Here is a 26,524-nt window from a genome sequence, read left to right on the forward strand (position 1 = left end):
GAGAAGAGAGCTATTTACGCTGCGGCCCATCACATGGATGGTTTGGATCATCCTATACTGCGGTCTGTATAGTACATTTTAAAAAATATGGTACTATAAGGGCTTCACCATATAAAATCTCTCTACTCAGTAAGGACTATAAGGGCTTACAGTTACACCATATAAAATCTCTCTACTCGTTAAATGTTGTTTTCTGTTTTCATTCTGTTTTTGCATGTAGTAGTCTAAGCCATGGATACTACGATACCAAGTATTTAAAATTCCAGAAAATTGATATAAGTGATCCAAACACTGGAAACAGAAAATCTAGAAAAAGAAAACCCAGAAAAAAACTTTCCAAGAAAATATTAGTTTCCCTAATTTTATTTTCCATAGATCCAAACACCCCCTCACTTTCTTCTGCACTTTGATTCGTGTGTTTTTAACATTCTTCTTTGCTGTGAGGGAGACATGAAGAAAACGAAGAACTCCAATACAATGATGATATTGTGGTCGTAGCAGAGATTGGTATGAATTATTTTATCTACGTTGATTGTAAATATTGGGTTTGAATTTCATGATTAGGGTTTCAAGAAATGAAGGGGTTTCTGCACAATACTCTTCAATGTATTTCCAATATCTATTCTAATGTTTGCCCTCGTCAATCTGTTACCTGAGCCCTTATCTATATTTTTCCTCATTTCTTTCATTTTCTAGTTCGATTTTCGTTTTGACTTTTTTTTCTTTCCCTTTTTTCTGTGTGATCTGCTGAAGAACATGAACAACTATGTGCATTTTGTACATCACATTTGTACCTTTTAGGATTGGAAAAATTATTTTGAGGAACCACTTCTCTAAGAATAAAACCTCTCAACTGACCCAACACACACACACACACTCACAAATTGGTGAGTGTAACCAAGGTTTAAAATTTCGGTTTCGGTACCGGTTTCGGACCCTGAAATTTCGAAATTTCGGTCGAAATCTAGTACAAAAGTCGAAATCAGTATTTTATTCAATATTAAATTTTGGCCGAAATTTCGGTGAAATATTAAATTAATTAAAAAAAACAGATTTTTTGGTTCAAATTTCGGAAAAACCGAAGTTTCGACCGAAATTTCAACCGAAATTCCGAAATTTCGGCCAAAATAAATGACTGTTTCGGTTTTTAGTGGTTTCGGTGTCGGTCTCAGCCGAATTTCGGTCGAAATTTAAAACCATGAGTGTAACTTCCCTCTTATCATTCCAATGCTCTGCTAGTTGATGCTTCGTGATAAATTTTTCTTAGTAGTCGGTGGTTGCTGTGATAAATTGTAACCCATATCATAGAACATTAATGTGAATGCCGGATTGTATTCACATAGACCGGATGCCGAGGCTGCATGGGTAATTTGTACATTTACACAAATAATAGCTGAAGGGTATTTTGGTCATTCCAAACTCTTTTTAATTCAATGTAATAAGGCTTACCTATAAAAGGCCGATGACACTTGGTTGTTTTTAGTTTCTGGAGTTCATTTTTTTTTCATTTTGGGGAATTTGAATGAGACGAAGAAGAGATCTGAGATCTGGAAAATTACAGCTTTTGGAGAGATACTTAGAGCTTGATCTGCAAGCTTTTTGATTGAATTTCAGTTGTAATCCTTGTTTGCAAGGAGTCTTCTACAATCTCGTTTGTCTTGTGCATCTCCATGCCAAGGCTCTTGTTGATTCTCTGGAAATTGAAGAAAATAAAGATAGATTTTGTTCTATTGAGTTGTTTGTTTCTTGCTCATTACTACTGTTTTTAGTGTTCGAACTTCAGTGACTTTCAAGACAAACTACAGGTAATTCCCTCCGAGCTGAAACAAAAAAATGAAGGATTTGTACCGTATTTTGTATTTGATCTGAGGCTTGTTTCTCCTTCATCCAATTAAAAAAAAAAACGAGTTGTTTGCTATTAATTAGGGCTGAAATGGAGTAACGAACCTTCAGACCATTCATTAAACCTAGATCGAAATAGTTTTTTGTGCAAGAGATCAATGTTCGGTTCTGATATGCAGCTTGTTGAATTTTCCACTTGAAAATTGTTTCTGCATGTTTTGCGTTTGATGAAAGTAGTGTGAGAACTTTAGATGTATGCTATTTGATATTCCTATAGGCTCTACAAGCAAGAGGATTTGGTTGGATAAACAGAGTCATGTTCACTGGCTTAAGCTCTGTTTGGAATCATGCATTTCACAACTCCATGTTTCAGCTAGTTATGTTAATATGGTTGTTCATTTTGGAATTGATAAGAAGAACTTTTAGTTGTTTAAGCTGGACTTGAAAATTCTGTCTACTCTATTCCGAGAGTCAATATTAGAATGCTTTGAAATTGGAATTCATTCCTCAGAATTATAATAAGAGGACTCTGTTACTTTTCTCTGGACTATCTTGTCGCAGAAAGTCCTTCTTTCGTAACCTGAAATTGTGAAGATCTCTGCATATTTTTATTGCATTTTGGTCTGCCATCCTTGCTTATTACTTCCTACAGGGCCATCTCCATCGATCCCCACCACCCACGCTTCCGCCATTGCATCAAATTATCACCCTGACCTGTGAGCATTTCTCCCAATCCAAATCTGAGCATTTAGGGAACATTGTTTAATGAATTGGGCTGGGCCCAACAATTGAATTGTTGTGATATTATTTTGATGAAGAACCACTGTTTGAATAAATGACCATGAGGTAATGCCCAGAGCTAAAGGATGATCCCGAAGTCAGCATTATCTCTCCCAATTCTGAAATTGAACCTCCCAATTCCCATGTACATTTGGCATGGCCAGTCATCTGTCTGTGACCTTGACATTTAACCAAGTGGGTTCTTGGGAAGCTTCTTTTACTAGCCTAATGCAAACCTGTAACTTGGACCACCCGAGGCACCCATAGTTCTCAATGGTGCTAAAACGAATCTGCTGCACCTTTGATAAAAAAAAAAAAAAAAATTAAAAAAAAAATAAAAAATTAAAAAAAAAATAAAAAAATAAATAAATAAATATATATATATATATATATATATATATATATATATATATATATATATATATATATATATATATATATATATAGAGAGAGAGAGAGAGAGAGAGAGAGAGAGAGAGAGAGAGAGAGAAGTGTTCCTGCGCAGCTGCTCAGATAGCTTATCTGAGCAGCTGCTTCAAAAACTCATGTGGCCCCACATTTTTGGGGTGATCCAAAGCATTCATTTGGAAGGCCCTTCCATGGATAGGGTGTGTACAAAAAATGAGCCATTTAGGACCATCCTAACCCTGCCATTTCTGGAGGGAAAAAATGGTCAGAAACAGTGTCTGTCCATTTTCCCCTCCACCTTTGATTGGGTTAGGATGATCCTATAGGGTTGATTTTCGGTACACACCCTTTCCATGGAAGGGCCTTTCAAATGAATGCTTTGGATCACCTCAAAAATGTGGGCCACATGAGTTTTTGAAGCAGCTGCTCTGATAAGCTATCTAAGCAGCTGCGCAGGAACACTTTTCTCATATATATATATATATATGTATATTGCACTTGGGGCTGCCAAAATACCAAACTGTTAGCTGAAGCTTCTTCTTTACGGTCATTAATTCATGCAACAAACTCTTATGGTTTAGAGACTTGTGAGTTCAAGATGCAAGACTATTAAGGGTCTTGAAAGCGAGTACCGTAGACATTCTCAACTTTGATTCATGGTTTCTTGAGGCTAGACAATTTCATTGAATCATACGAACTGAAAGGAAAATATTTACATTTTCTAGTGCTTGGAAGTTGGTGTATTGGTTGCCACTATGTGTCGGGTCATCGATCCTTTGTCTTGGTAACAAGAGTGTTCCCTGCAAAGCTATTGTAATGCCTCCATGTATCTTGCATCATTTAAATGGTATTAGAACGTACCAAGAAAGATATTTCCCGAACTAATCATTGATCGTCGCTTCCGCATCTACATCATTAATGGTATCAGAGCTAGGGAATGTAGAGTTTTCTAACTTTGGAAGTCTTGGGATTGTTCTAATGAGGCCTGAGCATTATTTGTGGGATGATCTTTCAATTTAAATTGAGGCTGTCTAATTCCATCAACCAATAGTCGATCAACAACCTCACTTACCTACAACATCATTCCACTACATTTAAATCTGCAGGGAGATACAATATACCCCTTAGTGCATTGATTCACTTCGGAAGCATTTTTCCCTAAATTAGTGCATTGATTCACTTGACCCTTTGAGGGAGACATGAAGAAAACGAAGCACTCCAACACAATGATGATATCATGGTCGTAGCAGAGATTGGTATGAATTATTTTATCTACGTTGATTGTAAATGTTGGGTTTTGATTTCCAGCTTAGGGTTTCAGGAAATGAAAGGGTTTTTGATTAGAATGTCTACTGAACAATACACTTCAATGTATCTCCACTAACTATTCTAATGTCTGCCTTGTCAATCTGTTATCTGAGCCCTTATCTATATTTTTCCTCATTTCTTTTATTTTCTAGTTCGATTTTAGTTTTGACTTTTTTTTTCCCCTCTTTTGTGTGATCTGCTGAAGAACATGAACAGCTATATGCATTTTGTACATCACACTTGTACCTTTTAGGATTGGGAAAATTATTTTCAGGAACCACTTCTCTAAGAATAAAACCTCTCAACTGACCCAACACACACACATACACACACACACACACACACACACACACACACAGAGTTCACAGTTGTAAATTTCGTTTCGTTTCGTCCGAAATGGACGAAACATTTCGGTTTCGGCCGAAAACAGGAACGAAATGACGAAAATTTCGTTTCGTTCCGGATTTCGGCCGAAATCGACTGAAATTGACCGGAATTGTCCGAAATTTACCGACACACACATCAGTTCACAGTTGTAAATTTCGTTTCGTTTCGTCCGAAATGGACGAAACATTTCGGTTTCGGCCGAAAACCGGAACGAAATGACGAAAATTTCGTTTTGTTCCGGATTTAGGCCGAAATCGACTGAAATTGTCCGAAATTTACTGAAATTTACAGAAATTTGATGAAAATTTACCGAAAAGTTTCGCACAAAATTGTCCGAAATTTCGTTTCGGTGGCCAAAACGAAATGGCCACCGAAACGAAATTTACAACTATGGTTTGCACAGATTTGGAACCCCACACACACACACCAAAAAAAAAAAAAACCTAACATTGGAACGACATAGAAAATCAGTTCCCACATCATTAGTTGTAAAGGATGTAAGGGGAGCCAAAGGAATATTATATGATAAAACTTAACTGACCAGAAGCTGCGGTCTAGAGTCTGTAAATCTAATTTTACCAAAGGCTCCGTTTCTTTTGACGTAAAATGGGTGTAAAAACAAATTTTACGCCCATTTTTACACTTAAAAATGTGCATAAAATTTGTTTTACTTACCATTTTATGTCAAAAGAAACGAAATCATAGTGTAACAATTACTGAGCTGGGAATCTCCATCAGGATCAAAATCTTCCTAGTCTTTTCTCAGTCGTAATGCTTTTTTTGTTTTTTTTAAAAATAAAGTTTGCTTCTTCAAAAAGAACCTCTACCAGGGATTCCTAGCCTTCTGTTAACAATATTGTGAATTCATTATTTATTTGATAATTCAATTGCTGGCTGGTTCTTTTGTGTCTAATGTGTGTTTATTCACCAGATTGTGTGAAAGAATAAAGCTCCTGGTTATGGATTAGACCATACTAATTAGGTCTCTTGACACTTTTTTGTGATGTATTTTGATATTCATTTTCTTCTTTCCTTCATATTTTTGCCTTGACTAGGAACAAGATATGCCACAAGCCTACTCTCTTACTATTGCTAAGGCTTTGTAAGTATGTCTCTCTTAGGCAAATTGTACTCTTTTCCTCTCTAGTAAAACGTGTCATTTTGCATAGACCAAGACACCACCTTCCCCTTTATATACTCCTCAATGCAATTCCTTTTTCTTACAAAGTATCTCTGTATTTTCCCTATTGATTTACATTACTGAGATACCTGTTACTTGATACATACCATTGATCCAGTTATTCAATGCTTTGGATTTTGTAACAATACCTTGTATTGTAGGGATTTCCAGATGCTGTCAGTAGTCAAAAGTACCATTCACCTTCATTTATAAAAAAGTTTTCACCTGAACTGTTCTTCTTTTGACATTTTGTTTTCATTTCTAGAAATGTTGGAGCATTAGGAACGTCGAAGTCCCTGAAGTTTCGTTTGAATTTACCTCACAAGAGTTCTCCAGGGCAAATTAAGATGGCAAACGGTCAATATGATAGTTCACGTGGTGCATTGATTGTGCTGGAAGGATTGGATCGTTGTGGGAAAACCTCGCAGTCCAGTAGGCTGGTGTCATTCTTGAAGGGGAAAGGTTTTTCTGTAGAATCATGGCGTTTTCCAGACAGAAGTACTTGTGTTGGGGAGATGATATCTTCCTACCTCTCCAATAAATCACAGCTGGATGATCGAACAATCCATCTGCTTTTTAGTGCAAATCGTTGGGAGAAGAGGTAGGAAATTCTGCATTATATATTCTATGCATTCGTGTATTGGCCATGATATTGTGCTTCATTTTATTTTTTTGGTTGCCTATCTGTCCAATTTCCCTTTTCGCTTGAGATTGCATGGTTATTATATTGTACTTCTATTTTTTAACCATTCATTCAATTTGGCATAAAGGAAATGTGAATCTTTAGCTCATGAGTTTTATCTCATCTACATTGTTCTGATCTCTGACTAATATTTTTCAACTATCTTAACATAGAACTTCTTTGGATGGTCTGATAAGGCAATGGTACCAATTCCATATTTTAAAATTTCATATTTGCAGAATACTTACATCTATTGTATTTTGTGTAGTCCAATGCTTAACATATTGTTGATGTCATGTACCCTTTCTCCTAGGATTAAGCCTGAATGAACTTGCAACCTCATGTCCTCTCTTTGGCAAGAAGCTCAATCTCATTAGTTTTGTACTTTGTAATCTGAATTTTGGCCACTGTATTAAGATGAAGGCAATATCATGTTTTGGTACATGCGGCGCGGCGTAAGCGTAACCCTCGCTAATTTTCTTTATATTCTGAAATAGGAAACTAACAGAAGTGCTATAACCACAGAAAGGCTATAATCCACGAATATGTAATATTAAGTATTTAACCATGCAAATCGTATAAACTTCTGCTATTTATAGTTAAATTTTTTGCCATTCAGTGCATATAAACACTGAACTACCATGAACAACACTTCATAAAAAATTTAATGCAAACATAATCAAAGATCTGGCCAAAATCTGTTAGATTTCTACAGAGCCACATATTTTGAATAAATTTTTTTGTTATCTTCTATGCAATAGTTGGAATCATGGGAAGTCGACATATTGTTTAATATAAATGATTATGTAGACCGTGGAGATTAGCAAGGCTTATAAGGAAACTTTATAATTTGTTGCACCGTATATCCCTGTCCTTTGGCACATCCCAACTTTACGTAGTGATTTGGTGGATGACCTAGCGACCTAGCGACATATGGTTGGGGCAAACGCACTCTTATCATGGGTAATGAGTTACAGCTGCAGGGTGGTTGGTAGTTTAGAAGTGGTCAATGCTAGATTGGCAAGAACTCTTGTATTTTGAAGTTTGTTGTTTGTTTATGTGGGAGTCTTTTCCCTATGCCAGTGTAATTTTATCTTATATCAATAATTATTTAATGTCAGCGTTTAACCATTCAGAAAACTCATAGAACAAGTATCACATGAGGATGGTGCGACAAGTTTTTTTTGAGGAAATCATTACTACTGTTTTGGGGGTTGAATATTGCTTCAAATTCAAATCTGTTTTGCCAGCTCAAGGAATTCACATATGGCTTAAAAACACTACCTATAGTCTTATCATCTACTTTAGGTTCTGCCTCAAGAAAATTAGATACAACATAAAATAAATACTTATAATCTTGTTTGCTATGTCCAATTCAGCAGTAGAGAAAGGTCGATATTTGAAATTATCATGTGAAAGACCTTGTTTATCAAAAAACAAAGACTGGTATTCCCCTTTCAATTGTCTATGCAGATGTGGTCAAGTGTAATGAGAAATTAAAGGAACTCATGCTAGCCAAATTTGGCATTATACCTTGGAGGCATAGAAGGTCATTGCACTCTTATGTGCAACTCACTATGAATCTGTTGATGAGGATGGGCCTTCTTATCTCAACAACATGCGAGTTACATATGTAACAGCGCATTATGGTGCTGTTTAATGTAGAAGAGCTGTTGAAGTATCTTTGACTGGGTCAGCTTTGAGCGCGCGCGCACACACACACACGCACGCACGCATTTTAAAAGACGTTTGAGGCGAGCAGCTCTCAAAAATGCTCTCAAGGAGGTGGGCCTTCTTATCTCAACAACATGCGAGTTACATATGTAACAGCGCATTATGGTGCTGTTTAATGTAGAAGAACTGTTGAAGTATCTTTGACTGGGTCAGCTTTGAGCGCGCGCGCACACACACACACGCACGCACGCACGCATTTTAAAAGACGTTTGAGGTGAGCAGCTCTCAAAAATGCTCTCAAGGAGGTGGGACGATGAAGGCTTACACCTTCTGGGATGGGGCGCCCTGAGGTGTGCCCCTCACAAACAATGCATAGGGGAGGCAATAATCTGCCTACCCGAGACTTGATTTTTCTACTTTTTTTCCACTTAAATCTTTCTTAAGGTTGAAGTTGAGTTTGGGTGTGTGCGGGGGTTTTATATGACCTATTTCATCTTCTAAAATCGCCTATTTGGTGATTTTGAAGAGGTTAGAGCTATTATGGAATTTCTTTTCCTCAGGTGGGTGGACCTATGGCAGCATTTGAGGCGAGCAGCTCTCAAAAATGCTCTCAAGGAGGTGGGAGGCTGAAATGCGAACACCTTTTGGGATGAGGTGCACTGAGGTGTGCGCCTCACTAACAATGCGTAAGGGAGGCTTTTCCCAACCCAAAATTATTGGTGCCTCTAACAAACCCTAATGAACTTGTTGGTGCCTAACCCAACCCGAAATTAAATCGGGTTGGATTTCCCCAACCCAACCTGAGGAAATGCCAGCGCAACCCGAGACGAAATCGGGTTGATCCCGTCGGGTTCGAGTTGGGCCCGACCCAAGTTACACCCCTAGGTTATACCCATTTTAAACTGTGGTCACAATTTCAAGGCTTCTAAGGAGAATTTTTAATTTTGATAGACTAGCTAAATTATGTTTAAATAGATCATCGAATCTCGTCATCGTGCAATCTCTACTCGATGATCCTTAGCTTTTCAGCCTTTCATTTTCCTTTTAATAAATTTGTATGCTTAAAAAAAGTGGTGAATTCAGAGGAGAGGCCCGCTATGTGGTTTTTTTTATCACCCGATTGATTCAGTTACGGAAACCATTGCGTATAACCTTGAATCCCCTGGCAAAGGATGGTTAAAGTTAAACTTTGATGGGTCGAGCCTATGTAATCCTAGGTAATCCAGGTCCAGCTGGAGTGGGTGACGTCCTACGGGATGGGAGGGCTGTAGCCAAGTGGGCTTTTTGAGGCCCATTTGGAATTGCGGACTTAAATGAAGCGGAGGTCAGAGCGCTATTACATGGTTTGATGATTGTAGACCCTAGTGACCTAAGTAGATTGATTATAAAAGAAGACTCAATGTTATCAGTGATTGAGATTCAGCCTTACCCTTGGAGATTTGCACACATGATGGATGAGATGTTTGATCAACTCGAGGGTGCGTCACTGACTTTTCAGCATTTGTGGAGATCGTCTAATTTGGATGCTGATCGGCAAGCGCGGACCGGGGTTTAGGGTTTGCCTTGCTATCTTCAATTTTTTGCCTCCTTGAGGGGTGCATGTATCTATAGCTATTGTAGTTTCTGTACCATTGGCTATTTGTATTATCTCTTGCCATTGGCCTTCTCGGTTTCCTCTTTCCTTAATGAAATAATTTACTATTCGAAAAGAAAAAAAAATTATCGCGTATTTTTCAGGGGAAAACAAAAGAAATGATGGTCCTATTTAGAGGCAGATAGATGAGAGATGGACTCCACACTTACATCACCTTCTGGGATTTCGGATGCATGTAGAAGGTGATGTAAGTGTGGAGTCCTCTCTCACCTTAATAATGAAGATACCTTCGCTATTGTGTCAGGGGTAAAAGGTGGTGTCTATGACTATATGGATTGGATATTAGGCCGGGACTATGTAGTGTATTAGCGCAGATGTCCATCTATATCTATATTGAGGCCAAGGGAGATTTTGGCAGCTGCATGTCCATTGGGACAAAGAAGCGTCGTCCAGGTACTTTTAGTTTTTACTTTTTGTTAATTTGATGTCTTGATTGTCTTCATCATTATTTATTCCCTAATAAGATGTCAGCTCCTAAAGCAATGGGATGGTTATTCTAGCTGGCTGGTGGATCTGCTTTGGATCCAACACACCGGAGTTTGCTTGCCTTGCTGTGCAGGTTCTAACACTCACATGCAATGCTTTGGGTTGTGAGAGGAAATGAAGAACACTTTTTTTTTTGAATAGTAGGAAATGAAGAACATTACATGCAGCAAGTCACTAGATAGTGTTTTAGTTGTCTAGTACTTGTCATTCTTGTGAACTTTTGATTTGTGAATAGTATATTTTATTTTAAAATGGGTTTGAGTGTAGGTATAGAAAAAAGAGGAATAGGGTAGAGCAAGAGAAGTTAAATGCTCTAGCCCATATTATGTATAATATAGAGCCATGTGAAAGAAACATGTGGAGGAAGAAGAAATTTTTTCCAAACTTGGTGGATCGTATAAATTTTGACATTGAGTAGATCATTGAGAAGGAAGAGAGCCATGTGAAAGAAGCATGTGGAGGAAGAAGAATTTTTTTTCAAACTTGGTGGATCGTATAGATTTTGACATTGAGTAGATCATTGAGAAGGAAGACCTTGTTCTTCTTTGCTGATCCTAGTTGGTTAGAAGATGAAGACATAATGTTAGATATGTTGGCTAGATGACGGAGACATGATGTTAGATGTCACTTCTATTCGTCCATTTCCATTGGTTTAGCTAATGTACTGCTTCCACCACCATTACGATCGCTTTGGGAGTAGTTCTGGATCTGCTTCTCAGTCTTAGGCCCCTAACCAGATAAAGTTTGCTCCTCGAAGTAACTGTGCTTTCTAATTCTGTAGAATATATACACTAGTTCTGCACCATTCAAAAAATTACTCCAATTCTACTCTTAATTTTTCGTAAGTAACGATTTTATGTTAGTTTATTAGATAAAACCTAGAAAGATCTGATCATTGGATCATTATTGTGATCGATTAGTCCGTTTTTAGTTATTATCAGTTATTTAATTTGAATTTGAATTTGAATTTGAAAGACAAGTAGTTTAGGTAGTTATGCACATGTTTTTCATGAAAACCCACTTGTAAAATTCTCTATAAATATAGTGCAAAAGGCACCCAAAATGTATTGGGTCTTCTCCCTAATTTCCTGTAATTTTCAAGCTCTTTTATGGTATGAGAGCCACCGACCTAGCTGTCTAATTGAAATTTTGTTTGTCTGGCGCACGGCCAGCGACCGTCCGTGTCTCCGTAGATCTAAAGAATCATATTTTCTTTTCTCTTGTTCCTCTTGTTCCTACCATTACTCATCACACTGCCACCCATCACCAAACATCACACATACTTATTGCCGCTCAAAACCAACACCATTCAACCTAGAGCGGTCTCAAGCCTCGGCCTCCACCACGGCAACCACGAATCTTGCCACCATCCGCTCGGCCATAGTAAAACATCCTCCCTGTCGTATTTCCTTTCTTCCGCGCAGCCACCATCGCTTACAATCCCTGTTTCATTCCGAGGATCAATGAAGCAACGAAGAAGCCCTTTTCTTATTTTATGAAGTCTGATAGTGGTGGGTTAATGTCTGCTTTGAGATGGGAGATTTTAAAAAAATATATATATATTCTCCATTAACATGCTTTCATGCCTTCTCTTCAAAGTCCCACTGTTTATACGGTATATCTTGCTTTAAATAAAGCAAGACTGCATTGATTATTGCCCATTTTACTCAACCCCATCTTCTATCTTTACTGGAACACCATCTAGATTTGATAGGGACACCTATTCTATTTCCATTTTCCATGTTTTCTTATATGCATTGCCAACCTTTAATATTGGTGCAACGCCCTTCCAATTTGATATTCACACCTTTAAAAGAAAAAGATTAGTAGCATCTTATTAGTTGTTGCGCCATTCCATATTTGTCGAAACCTTCCTAGTAACTATTTGTCTCCCTTCTTTCCTACATTACCTAATCACTCTCTTCTTCCTCTGCCTTTTCAAATTCTCTGTTCTACTTTTCATAATCACTCCATTCTTTCTCTTATTTCAAATTCATTCTTTTTTGTCCTATTTCGGTTGAGGTGCCTCACTTGAGGGGCGTGCCTGAAATAGATTTTTAGCTCGGTTGAGGTGCCTTGGTCTCGAAGTGTGTGCCCGAGAGATTAATTCAAGATTCCATATTGATCGGTATGCAAAACCGACTATCGAGAAGAGATTAGGTGGCGAACACGAGATGAAGAATCAACACAATTAATTGTATTAAGGAGGGTGACACCTTGGTGGAGGATGGAGATGCAATTAAAAGGAAAATTATACAATACTACTCAGAGCTCTACACAAAATCAGCTGAGTGGCGCCCGAGAATGGGGGGCCTGCAGTTCAAATCAATTGCCCTAGGTCAACGAATTTTTCTGGATCGAGATTTCACAGAAGAGGAAGTTGAGCAGGCCCATTTTTTCCATGCAAAAAGACAAAGCTCCGGGCCCGGATTGCTTCCCAATGGCGTTCTTTCAAAGGTGTTAGAGTACTATGAAGGCTGATATCATGACCTTCATTTATGAATTTCAGGAGAGGGGGATCATTAGCGAAGCCGCAAAAGCTACATTCATTGCCCTAATACCAAACAAAGAAGGATGGGGTAATAGGAATCAAGGATTTCCGACCGATTAGCTTGATCCATAATATCCTGAAGATCATTTCCAAAATTCTGGCTCGAAGGTTAAAAGGCATAATGGGCGGCCTCATCTCCCAATTCCACGGGGCTTTTGTTGACTCCAGACAAATTTTGGACGGTGTTCTAATAGCCAACGAAATTGTTGATTTGGTTAACAGAGAGGGGGGCACCGATTTGGTTCTCAAAATTGATATTGAAAATGCCTATGATCACATTGATTGGGAGGTTCTTGAGTTCATCCAGGAATGGATGGGTTTTGGCCTCAAGTGGAGGAAATGGACAAATGCTGTGGTATCCTTCAATAGCTTCTCTATTGTCATCAATGGCTCAGCGGAAGGCTATTTTAAAAGCTCGAGGGGTTTACGTCAGGGTGACCCGCTAGCTCTATATTTGTTTATAATGGTGGTGGAGGCTCTTAGCCTATTGTTATCAAAGGCAAAAAATGCAAGACTGATTCAGGGTCTGAAAGCGGGTCCCACCGGTGAGGCAATTACACATCTACAATTCGCAGATGACACGCTGGTTTTCCTGGAGAACAATGCTATGGCAATATCCAACGTTAAACATATTCTCAGATGGTTTTAGATTACCTCTGGTTTAAAGATTAATTTCAGCAAAAGTATGTTGTTGGGAATAAATGTGGATCAGCAGACAGCCAGGCAGTCAATAATTTTGCGCAGATTATAGGTTGTGAAGCATGCACTTTCTTGGTGACATATCTGGGGTTGCCTTTGGGCTTTGGTATCCCGCTGGCACCCCAATGGGACCCGGTAGTAGAGAGAATTGAACGTAAATTGGCAACTTGGAAAAGGAGATTCATCTCTTTTGGAGGAAGAATTACTTTGATGAAAGCAGCACTTGCGAACATGCCGGTTTACTTCATGTCCCTTTTTAAAATCCCTATTAAGGTTGCATTAAGGATTGAAAAATTGCAGCGGGATTTCCTTTGGGATGGCGATGGACAATCCAAAAGATTAAGGCACCTAATAAATTGGGATAGAGTGTCCAGACTAAAGAAGAATGGTGGACTGGGTATTGGAAAATAAAGGCAAGGAACATCTCTTTGCTAGCAAATGACTATGGCGATATGGTAATGAAAAATCAGCTCTTTGGCACTGCGTGGTAGGTTCTAAATATGTCTCAGAATGGGGGGATTGGAATGTAAGAGCGCCTACATATGGTAAAGGTTCGGGGGCTTGAAGATCAATTTGTTCGGTAAAAGAAGATTTTGAAAAAGAAATCCGATATAAAGTCGGTAAGGGTACGGAAGTGCGATTCTGGCTCGACCTATAGAGTGGCAATGCATTGCTTAGTGTGCCATTCCCAAGGTTGTTCAGAATCGCGATATCACCAGAAGCAACAGTGGCAGTGGCAGACTATTTGGTAAGAGAAGGGGCTATGGGCAGAGGCTTCTGGGACATTCGTTTGTGTAGGGATCTTAAAGATGGGGAGGTATTGGATCTACAAAGGCTTCTGATACAACTAAACTCGATGCACTGCTCAAACTTCAAAGAGGACGAGAGGGTTTGGATACCGAAACCGGATGGGGAGTTCACAGCTAAATCTTTTTTTTCTGTCATAAATAGAGGCCGGGCATCTGTAAGAAGCCGTATTTGGAAATCTCTTGCACCGCCGAGAGTGGTGGCATTTGAGTGGACATTGGTACATAGGAAAATCAACACCTGCGACCGATTAAAAAGGAGACACTTCAGCCTTGTAAGCAGATGTGTACTTTGTCTCCAAGTGGAAGAAACATTAGACCATCTTATGTTGCATTGCCCCTTCTCACACCATATATGGACAAGGGCAATGGGGACATTTGGAATGAGATGGGTTTGCCCAAGACCGATAAGCTCGTTACTAGTAAATTGGCGAAACAGACCTTTCGGAGAAACAGGTAGATTGATGTGGTGTACTTTTCCTTATGCTATGGTCTAGAATATCTGGAAGGAACGCAGGCGCATCTTCGAGGGCAAGATTAAGACATCTGGTGGGCTAGCGACGAATATAAAGGTGGAAATCATCACTTGGGCTAAGGTGAAAAAGAAAATCCCCTATGGAGTCGACGATCTTATAAGAAATTGGTGGTCCATAATTTGTGATAAAACAATTCGGACCAAACCACAACCGAAATGGAAGGCACTGCCGGCAGGGTGGCTGAAGCTTAATTTTGATGGGAGCTCAATAAGCAACCCTGGGAAGGCAGGAATAGGAGGGCTGATGAGGGACGATAAAGAAGCTATAATCATGACGTTCTCAGGTCTGGTGGGGATATGTGATGCGAACGAGGCTGAAGTCAGGGCCTTGCTTTTTGGCTTGCGATGGGCATATGAGAACAATCAGCGATCGTTAATAGTGGAGGGCTACTCGACAAATGCAGTTGCATGGGCATCAGGCCATTCGAATGGCCCGTGGAAATTCCAAGATCTATTAGCGGAAATCATGGATTTAATAAGAGCTCTGGATCCCAAGATTGAGCGCCGGGCGGTCGGCAAATGAGGTGGGGGATAACTTGGCAAAAGCTGGTGTTCTTAGAGATGAAATGTTGGTTATATCCTCTTTGTAATTCCTATATGCTTTTGGTTTATCGTGGATCTTTGATCCTTTTCTTGTAATTGGGAAGGGACAACTTGTCCCGTCCTACTTGTTTGAAGATTAATAAATTGTCAATTTTCCAAAAAAAAAAAAAAAAAAAACCGACCATCGAGGCCCACATTTGCCTACTAAGGCCCGGTCCATAGTGACCACTTTCCCTGAGGATCGGTATCGAAAGTCGACCCATGAAGACTTGCCCATGGAGGCTCGAGTTCCATCCAGCTCATTGAGGCTCGAGTTCCATCCAGCTCATTGAGGCTCTTTGCTACTTATCTTGCAAGTGATATGTTCTTCGGCAATCGGCGTCATTGACTATATTCAATGAACATCCCGACAACAGGTTTTAGTCACTATCATTAGACAACATTCATTATTGGCAATGTGCATCAATTAGTGGATTTTAATTAAATTTTGGGAATATTTTATTGAAATAAAACGCATGTCGATTTCCAATCCACATACATTTGAAGGGGCATGCTAGTGTATTAGATCAAATCTCGAAAGATCTGATCATTGGATCATTACTGTGGTAGATTAGTGAGTTTTAGTTATTATCAGTTATGTAATTTGAATTTGAAAGACAAGTAGTTTAGGTAGTTATGCACATGTTTTTTCATGAAAACCCATTTGTGAAATTCTCTATAAATATAGTGCAAAAGGCACCCAGAATGTAATGGGTTTTCTCCCTAATTTCTTGTAAATTTCAAGCTCTTTTATTCTTCACATTAATGTTGATAAAGCTAAAGGTATAGCTACAGCGCATCCTCATCATATGTCAGAATTGGCCAGTGCAAAGATGATCTTTGATGCTGGGAGTCCGGATAACATAGCGTCCACGGAGATGGTGGATCAGCTAGGGCTGAAGCCCTTTAAGTAAGGGCCTCATCCAGAGCCCTATCGAATCAGAACAAAAAGGGCATGCGCAGTGGGCCCAGCAAGCAAACAACTTACTAATAGGGCGTTTAGGGGCCCTCATCACGAAAGGGGGGCAGGTCATGTTCCCTCCTAGTGGTATAGGCTCTCCCCACATCACATGATTCGGATCGGGCACCCACTGCCACTAAGGAATAGGATTCAACTCCATCAGCACTAGCATGCAAATAGATGAGGAATATGATGATGAGGGTGATGATGAACAGGGTGGAGATGATGAGGAATATGCTGATATCTTTAAAAAAAAAATGACGGCGATGATGAGCAGGGTGGAGATGATGAGGACCTCCACTAAAGGGATGAAGATGATATCAATGAGATTGAGGACGATGATGTAGATTTTTAGATTATTGATGAGTCTACTTTTTTTTATTTACGTTTTCATTTGTGTCTTGAGTTGTGAGTTATGACATTGTGCATTTGTGGTTTTGATGTGAGAAATTGGAAATGTAGATTATTAGATTATTGATGAGTCTACTTATTTTTTTATTTACCTTTTCATTTGTGTCTTCTGTTTGTGAGTTGTGAGTTCTGACTTATGACTCTGTGCATTTGTGTTTTTGATGTGAGAAATTGGAAATGTATTGTAAACTAATTGATCTTTCTGCTTTGTATTATTTGCTTGGTGGGCTCAAATTGATCCTATACCGATTGTTATGACTAAACTAGGATTTTAAGATGTTTTGAGCCTATTTATATTAACTTTTGATGTATTTTCACGAGGAGAGTGGTGAATAGTTATGAGTTTATCCTATTAGGATTTAGTTTTATCCTTAATTAGGAGTGTAACTCGTGTCGATTTTTGGGAATTTTGGTTGAGCTTTTACCATAAAATTGGGTCGGGTTTGGGTCGATTCCAATTCAATTTTAGCCAAACCTCAACCCGACCCGACCCAATTTACACCCCTATCCTTAATCATGTTTTGATCAAATATATTATCATTTGATCTCTCTCTCTCTCTCTCTATATATATATATATATATATATTTTTTTTTGACTTTTACCTTTATCAAAAATCAACTTGGTTGATTTTCTCTCTCTCCGCCCTTTATATGTAAAGGGCGGCCACCATATAATTTCTCTCTCTCTCTCTCTCTCTATATATATATATATATATATATATATATATATATATATATATATATATATATATATATATATATATATATATATATATGAGAATAGAGTTCCTAAGGTGTCACCTCATATAGCTTATATGAGGTGGCGCTTAAAAACAAAGGGGGCCCACTTTGTTTGGATGATCCAAAGCATTCATTTGATAGGCCCTCACATAGATGGGGTGTGCCCAAAAAATCAACTTCATAGGATCATCCTAACCCTTCCATTTGTGGAGGTTGAAATGGATGGGTATAAACCTCCATAAATATGCCCATTTTTTACCTCCATAAATGGAAGGGTTAGGATGATCCTATGGACCTGATTTTTTGTAGGCACCATATCCATCTAAGGGCCTTTCAAATGAGTGGTTTGGATTACCTCAAACAAAGTGGGCCCTTTATGTTTTTAAGCGCCACCTCATATAAGCTATATGAGGTGACACCTTAGGAACTCTATTCTCTCTCTCTCTCTCTATATATATATATATATATATATATATATATATATATATAAGAAAAGTGTTCCTGCGCTGCAGCGCAGGGACGTTATCTGCGCTTAAGTGGTTTATACCACCTACCATTGGTTCATTTAACGGGCCCAGAAAAGCGACCAATGGGAGGCATTATAAACCACTACAGCGCAGAAACACTTTCCTCTATATATATATATATGTATATAGAGGAATGCTAGCATCAAGCGGCTAAACAACCGCTTGAAGGTAGTCGGGTAGCTATTGGATATCAAGGCACCAACGTGGCACTCTTTTCCAACTGCTTTAACTATGGTTAAAATGAATCACCAAAATAGTCGGCTTTCCCCCTTGGTAAAGTTGCACATATCCAATAAGAAAGTAGCCATTTACTGCCAATAGGTGTTCACGATCTTTATTTTATCCCTAAAATCCAGCCATTTACTGCCAATAGGAAGTAAGGGCTCTCTCTCTCTTAGCCATTTATTGCCAATTGGAAGTAAGGGCTCTCTCTCTCTCTCTCTAAAATCCAACCATTGATTAACCATGATTTTGTGGACTAGCTTATGCTCGGGATGTCCATTCCGGATGGGACAAGTTCACATGAGTTGCCTCTTGATGTTCAACGAGATCAACCCTTTCAATCTCACATACAATCCAAAAATTGGATAAAAATAACATTCCCTTGGCCCTGTTTAGATTGAAGGATTTCCTGGAAAAGTTTGCTAAGGACTTTTTTAAGACTCCAAAAAATGATAACTTGAACCAACCCTATTCAAGTTTATTTATGGGACCTTCAATTTATGATGATATCCTCCTAATTATTGGGAAAGAAATTTTTGCCAAGAGAAAATTTTCCATCAGAAATGTTTTTCTAATTTTCTTACAATCCAAAAAGTGCCTTGGATTCAATTTATTTATGATACCATAATTTAACCATAACCTAATTTGAGCCGCAAATTGGACATTTTTGTACTAAAGATTTGATTTTTTTAATATGGTGGCCAAAGTCAATGAGCCCACATAATTAGACGATCTAAGGCATTCATATGTTGGTCCCCACTATAGATACGTAGTTCCCCAAAAAATCTTCTCCATAGGATGATCCTAACCCTCTAATATGATGTCAATTTTATATTAGGGCTAAGATCATCATATGCATGACTTTTGGAGCACCGCCTAAATCAATGATTTAGATCATTCAATTATGTGGGCCATACTAGTGTTTTGGAACTTGTTTTTTAATTGTTATACATGAATCAAAGTACATCGAGTGCTTGGTGTGCACTATATATATTGAGAGAGAGAGAGAGAGAGAGAGAGAGAGAGAGAGAGAGAGAGAGAGAGAGAGAGAGAGAGAGAGAGAGAGAGAGAGAGAGAGAGAGAGAGAGAGAGAGAGAGAGACCTTCCTATTGGCAGTAAATGGCTGGATTTTAGGGATGAAATAAAGATCGTGAAAACCTTTGTTTCCTATTGCTAGTAAATGGCTGCTTTCTTGTTGGATATGTGCAACTTTACAAAGAGGAAAGCTGACTATTTTGGCGATTCTTTTTAACCATAGTTAATGCAGTTGGACTTTAATTCGAAAAGAGTGCCACATAGGCGCCTTGATATCCAATAGCTACCCGACTACCTTCAAGCGGCTTAACCGCCGCTTGATGCTAGCATTCCTCATATATATATATATATATAATTATTTATGAAGATCTATTGGATTGTTTTTGTGATTGCTCAATTCTCTAGATTTTTTTTTTACTTTTGCTGGATTCCTTATAGATTTACTTGCATCAACTTTAGTCAAGGAAGTTGTGAGCCAGGCACCAACTGAGAGACTCCTTAGTTATAGGTGTTTGTTACAACTTACAAATCTGTGTAGAACAACCAGTTGGCAAACAACCCAGAGAATCCTCACTTATAGGTGTTTGTTACAACTTACAAATATGTGTAGCAAGGTTTTAGGTACTTAAGCAGCAAAGAGAAGCGCTTTCGGTATTGAGAAAGCGAACAGTCAGCGCGAAGGTTCAAGACTTTCGGTTTCAGCCATAGTTTCAAAACCTCCTCGTGTCATCGTGTACACCCCCGAGTTGACTCCCTTTTACCTTGGCTGCGTTCTTGTTCGAATCTACGTTTTTCCCTACGAAGTCAATCTAACTCCTTTAACTCCTGAAGTTATGACCGTGTCAACTGAGTACACAACTGCATTAACCCAGTGCTCTACTGCGTTGTGCCTAGTCGATTTTGATTTTCTTTGGCCACATTTTGAAACATTGGTTTCGGTATGCGTTTTGGTCATGACGTAAATAGAAATATGCCGTTTTTATTTGAAAATTTTGGTGGAAATCCTATAAAACCACAAGAACGTATAGAAACATGTGCAAATTATGGGCATTTAAGATGAAGCTCAAGGAAGTACTAGAATAAGCACAAATACACACTAAAAAACCATTACATAAGCTAAAAAACACCCACAGTGATTTAACGACATCAAACTCCTAGTCACATGCACTGTTGCATCCAATTCATACCACATTTCACTTGTAATTCAATTTTTTTTTAATATATAATGTGTTCCACATTTAATATGCATTTCATATAAATATAATTATGTAACACAAATTGGTAAAGTATTCCACTAATACACTAAATGGCAAAGAGATATATCTATAATCATTTTTAACATTCTATACAAAACTTATAAAATGATAGAAAATAGTAATAAAATACAATATAAATTTTATGTAACAAGGTCTGGCTATATCTGCACGTGACTTGATTTTGTTCATTTTTCTTAAAGTTTAATGTTTTTTAGTTTTTCAATAAAATATGATTCTGGCTTATAATATTATAAGATGTAGTACCATTAAACAAAAAATATTATATTTTGCTGGAAGTGAAATTATCTATTATTGCATGGGCTCGAAGAAATAGGGGGATCCCGTACTCGGTTGGAACAATTTTAAGACAATGGATCACGATAACTCGGTAGAGGAGTTCAAATCCGATTACACTGACATGGGATCCACCGCCTGAGGGTTGGTTTAAGTTGAATTTTGATGGCAGCTCTCTCGGAAACCCGGGTCCGGCGGGCGTCGGTGGAATTCTCCGGAATAGTGACGGAAACACAGTCATGACATATTCTGGGCCGGCTGGAGATTGTGATGCGAATGAGGCCGATGCAAAATCGATTTTGGCTGGGCTAAAATGGTATGCTAAAAACCGTTTAGGTCCTCTAGTAATTGAAGGGGATTCCAGTAATGTTGTCGGATGGGCATTGGGCAAAGGGGGCGGCCCATGGCGTATTCACGTAATTTTAGATGAGATTCGGGACCTGGTTCAGGAATTGCACCCTTCGATCCAACACCAAAGGAGGTTGGCTAACTCCGAAGCAGATGCATTGGCTAAGGAGGGTATCAATCTACCCGACATCCGTTTTGTCTCTTTGATCGATTTGGGCAATTTACCTGAATAGGGGGTACCCTCTATAAGTGTATTTTATAATTTCTTGGCAACATCTTGTCCCCGCTCTGATGTAATGGGTTTTCTTTATCAATAAAAGTTATCTTTCAAAAAAAAAAAAATATTATAAGATGTAGTGTATACCACTACAACAACATTAATTGTGTTATTTATATAATTTTCTTGTCCATTTAAACTTTTATAAATGTTAAGTATTATTTATTATTTTTATGACGTTTAATACAATAAATTTTTTTTTTTTTGGTTTTTCCTATTTTTGAATAAAATAAATATTTTTTCTAGCATTTAAAAAAAATTCATCTTTAAATTTCATCATTTTCATATGTTCTCATACGTTTTCATGATTTTATAGGTTTTTTGGTTAAATTTCCTACTGAAACAGACATGTTTCCAAGTTCGACCGAACTAATGTAACATCTACACTTATGGTTTTGGTTTCGGCATGCGCTTTGGTGGGAGTGGAAATGGAAAATTTTTGGCTGTTTCGTGTCGGTTTTAGTACAAATTTAAACCATGCTATTTAGAACATAACCTTCAAAAGGGAATCCTTTCCATTTAGCACAATGTTGATTCTGTGTGGATACTTGGTTGCTGAATGACAATCTATGCTAGAACCGTATATCTGCCATTCTTTATAGTTTTACATTTTTATCAGTCCAATGCAAGGATCAAGGAAGGCAGGACATATTTCTAAGTTGAATGCTTCACCTGGAAATGATTCTTTTTTTTTAAAAGATCAGATTATTAATGAAGTTAACAAAGTCACAACAAGATATCAGCATGCAACAACCGCCCAGAAAATAAATCACGTCTTGTAACACCCGCCTGATTTGGCGAGCTTGTCAGTGAGCTTGCTGGCACTCCTCCGGATGTGTTGATTCTTACTCTACATGACTCTATAGTCTCGCTTAAATATTGGTCTAGTCTCAAAGGAACCATTTCCCCTCCCTTTCATACTGGCCATTACATTTGCCAAATATCCATCAACGAGCGACCTCCCATTGAGTTATGTACAGAACAGTCGTTTCCCAATAAATAATGCCTGAACATCCCCCTTTTGTCGAATCCATTCAGCCAATGAGACTCGGGTGGGATAGAAAAATCTTGCCATTCTCATTGCGAAAACTGCCTAATACCTGTCTGACTGGGGTTGCCAAGGGAGCTACCATTGAAGTTTATCTGAATGTGACTGGGAGGTTGGAGGACCCATCTGGACCTAATTTTATGCGCAAGGACTCTTCCTTGGAGCATTTCACTCCAATTTCTAAGTGTCCTCTCAAATGGGTAGCCTAGATCCTGTCAAATATGTAACCTCAGAACTCTATCCTAATCGATGTCCAGCTAACCATCGAAAGCCTGATCTTCCATGTGATTGACGAGTAGCACTGAACCTATGCTCAAATGTTTGGTCATTTCTCTCGTTTCGTAGACCACAAAAAACAGCAAACAGGACCATGGGCCACAATGCCCTTCCCATAGGGCCTAGCATGGTTTAAAATTTCAGTTTCGGACCCCACCGAAAACCGAAATTTCGGCGAAATCTGAAATTTCGGTCCGAAATTTGGTAATTTGGTTCGAAATTCCGGACCGAAATTCTGGAATTTCGGCTGAAATTTTGTAACACTTTAAAAATAAATAAATAATGGCATTTAATCCGAAATTTCGGTCCGAAATTTGGTAAATGGCGAAAAATCAAATTTCGGAAAATTTCAGTTTCGGTCCCCACCGAAATCCGAAATTTCTGATTTCGGTCGAAATTTAAAATCATGGGGCCTAGATGATGACATTGCCAAGCCTCCAATAGTTTTCCTGCCGAGTTTGGCTGAGTCCACTTCAGTTGAAACCACTCACAGACTTCTGAGCAGGTGAAGGCCGCCTCCTTGCAGTAAACAAGTAGATGGTCACTGTCTCTTCTTCCTCCTTGTATATGTGCACCTATTAGCCATTCGTAACTTCCTTCATTCTGTCCATTGTGTTTATTTTCTGCAGCACTGCTATCCAGACAAATGCTTGTATCCTGCTTGTGACCTACGCATTCTACACCTTCCAAGGGAAGGGCACAATCTCGCGAGGGATGAGGAACCCCAAGGAGGATATGACCAGGAACTCATGACTTGGGTTTGGGGCCCTTAACCTTTTGTCTTTGTGAACCTGAGGTAGAAAACACTATTCAAGAGCACAAAGTAAATTTATCAGACATGTAAATTCAGTTTCTTTAAGATTTCTATAAAGGACCTGCACCTAAATTACCCTCCCTCACCTGTTTATTCATGTAGCATGTGATGTTGCATGAGTATCTTATTCAGAAACATGGTTTTTATTACAATTGGAATGCATTGTATTTAAGAATATTCTATTGAGCCACTTATTTGACGAATAAATGGAAGAAATCAACTGCCACTTTGAGGGAAAAGGGCTAAAGTGATTATACATATACATATGTGTTCATTTTGATTAACAATCAGCTAGCAGACATTTTCACTAAGGCACTGGTGGAAATTGTGGCGAGCCATTTTTTTTTGTATTTTGAATGGTGGCGAGCCATATTCAGTCGTATTGATAAAAACTAATTCACCAATTTGGGACACTCAAAAGTATCTTCACGCATGTCTTTTCATTTATTACTGTATTTACTTGAGTCATTCTTTTATTATTTTCACTTGTTGACCTTTTTTTTAACGTTTTACCTTATATCCGGTACATGTCTTTTCCAAGTGATCTAAAGCCTTTGAAAATTCATTCCTAGAAATTCTTAGCAGCTAAGCACATATAACTTATTTTGCTCCAGCTTTTGAACTAATTTTTGTTCCTAAAATCATCTGTTGAGGAACAAAAGTAATATATGACTAGTGCATCTTGTCTTATAGTGGTCATGCCACTGTAATTCTAAAATAATTAGAATTGCTAAATTGAGAGCTCGGTCGCCACTTCCCTTCATGAGAAGTAACTTGTATTTGAGCAAACATATTGACCGATAGACAGAAAGATAGACAAACACACACACACACACATGAACATACACGCATGCTTTGCACAGACCTACCTATGCATGTCTACTCATATGCACTCCCAAATGCACAGATAGTAACACAAAACACACTCCAATGTTGAGAAGATTAATTATTAGTGAGATACCATGTGTTTGAGGTCATTGATGGAGACTATGTTTGTAGGGCATTGATGGAGACTAAGCTAAGGAGTGGAACCACCCTTGTTGTGGATCGTTATTCTTATTCCGGTGTGGCTTTCTCAGCTGCAAAGGGACTTGATATTGAATGGTGTAAGGTGAAGTTTCCTTTAACAATTAGTGTTACAGGCATGAACTTTCTTGTTTTTTTTTTTTTTTTTTGCTTGTGTCATGCTAAACAAAAGGTGTATGCTTTTGCAGGCACCGGAGACGGGGTTGCTGGCTCCAGATCTAGTTGTGTACCTTGACATAACACCAGAGGTAGTAGGTGCTACAACCCTCTTTTTCAGTAATTGCTAAAATACCCCTGCCCTCAAGAACAGTGCCCCAAATATTCTTGCAAATTTGTAAATGTTTTTCCATTTATATTGAAAAATTAAAATGCTCCACGTTTGTCATGTTTTCATTGGTATATTTGTTGCTGATGGAGGGCAAGCATTCTGGAGAATTACTGAAATACTCCTCAAAAAACATTTCATCAAATGCTATTTTCTTCCACTGTATATTTTATGATGTTGTCCTCGTTTCCTTGACCAGCTGCCTTTTGCCCGTACTTTTCTTAACAGAAGTCTATCTACCATTTAAAATCGAAAAACATCTGTTTTGCATATCCTTATTCAACCACAGTTCTCTTGATTTTGCTGGTTGTCTGCTTCTTCCAATAATTTGTATCTGTGCTTCTGAAACTTCTAAAATTGATATAATTCAGAAAGCAGCAGAAAGAGGGGGCTATGGAAATGAGAGATATGAGCAGCTTGAATTCCAAAGGAAAGTTGCGCATCATTATCGTGTCCTCCATGATGAAACATGGAAGGTAATTCTCGATCTCAATTGCTGATCAAAACCTATTCCATATTATGCTTGGTAATTCAGCTGCTCACGAATTATGGAATGGATATGTTGGTTGTTTACATTTATCTGTTTTTCAAAGATGAACATTTTTGCCTCCTTAGGCCCTGTTCGTTTGAGATTGTCACAACTTATTGTGAGGGCCAAACCTATTGTAACTTAAATTTGAGCCCATTAATTGGTTTGGCCCTTGCAGTCGGTTGTCGTAATCTCAAACGAACAGGGCCTTAGTTTAATGCCTAACCCTATAATTGATAAAGCCAAGTCTCAGATTCAGACTGGTTCTTTAGCTTGCCAACTCCGTCACAATAAACCCCTTTGTTTTTCTCTTGAAACTTTGCTTGGTGGGTAATTTTATTCAACTCGAGCATGTCAGAAGCCAAGGAAACAGTATTTTCTATCATCATTTTCCTTTTAGCAAATCGTCTCGTTTAGGTATTTGACCCTTTAAATTGCAGATTGTTGATGCTTGCCTTCCCATGGAGGATGTAGAGAAACAGCTAAGAGAGCTTGCATTGGAGTGTGCTACTACATGCCAAAAAGGTAAACCTCTCTCACATCTTTGGTTATAGAAAATGGCTGCATTACCCTTATACTTAACCGAATGAATGCCCCTCTATCAAACCCTTAAGTTATATGTTCTGCTGTAGTTGTGTGCCAATTTGGCTACTAAAAACTGTATATTTTCCCTTGGAGTTGTACATTAGCCTTTTTTTTCTTGGGAAAGTACCTCTGTTTTTTTATCCTCAGTCTTAGGAAGAATTTGTGATTTGTACTTGTGAATTTCTCACCAGATTTGCAAACATCTTATGAGAAATTGTCAATTTGTATATGAAACTTGGGTTTAATTTAAAAGAAGTTGCGTTTCTTTTGGGATA

The 26,524-nt window shown here is 38.3% G+C and overlaps 1 protein-coding gene across 4 annotated transcripts; it reads left to right on the top strand.

Annotated features, from left to right (window-relative positions):
• Positions 1-353: 353 nt before the first annotated feature.
• ZEU1 (P-loop containing nucleoside triphosphate hydrolases superfamily protein) lies at positions 354-26,524 on the top strand. 4 transcript variants are annotated; one of them, XM_077372738.1, is made up of 7 exons: positions 404-507; positions 5,781-5,827; positions 6,171-6,506; positions 24,784-24,895; positions 24,999-25,058; positions 25,507-25,611; positions 26,105-26,524. In XM_077372738.1, the coding sequence occupies exons 2-7, from the start codon at positions 5,790-5,792 to the stop codon at positions 26,216-26,218; spliced, it is 765 nt and encodes a 254-aa protein (XP_077228853.1). In that variant the 5' UTR covers positions 404-507; positions 5,781-5,789; the 3' UTR covers positions 26,219-26,524. The 4 variants fall into 4 exon arrangements, with proteins under 4 accessions (XP_077228857.1, XP_077228853.1, XP_077228854.1 ...); XM_077372739.1 differs by lacking the exon at positions 404-507 and adding an exon at positions 1,502-1,805; XM_077372742.1 differs by lacking the exon at positions 5,781-5,827 and having other exon boundaries at positions 354-507.

Source organism: Tasmannia lanceolata, unplaced genomic scaffold, assembly GCF_043159265.1.
Source record: "Tasmannia lanceolata isolate RefF3 unplaced genomic scaffold, GAP_Taslan_0.1 ptg000037l, whole genome shotgun sequence".
Classification (NCBI taxonomy): domain Eukaryota; kingdom Viridiplantae; phylum Streptophyta; class Magnoliopsida; order Canellales; family Winteraceae; genus Tasmannia; species Tasmannia lanceolata.

Bases quoted from the DNA above. Each gene is read 5' to 3' on its own strand.
- ZEU1 (XM_077372738.1), top strand. From the start codon at position 5,790: ATGCCACAAGCCTACTCTCTTACTATTGCTAAGGCTTT. The intron at 6,507-24,783 runs GTAGGAAATTCT...CTATGTTTGTAG, and splicing joins GCAAATCGTTGGGAGAAGAG to GGCATTGATGGAGACTAAGC. The intron at 25,612-26,104 runs GTAATTCTCGAT...TTTAAATTGCAG, and splicing joins TCCATGATGAAACATGGAAG to ATTGTTGATGCTTGCCTTCC.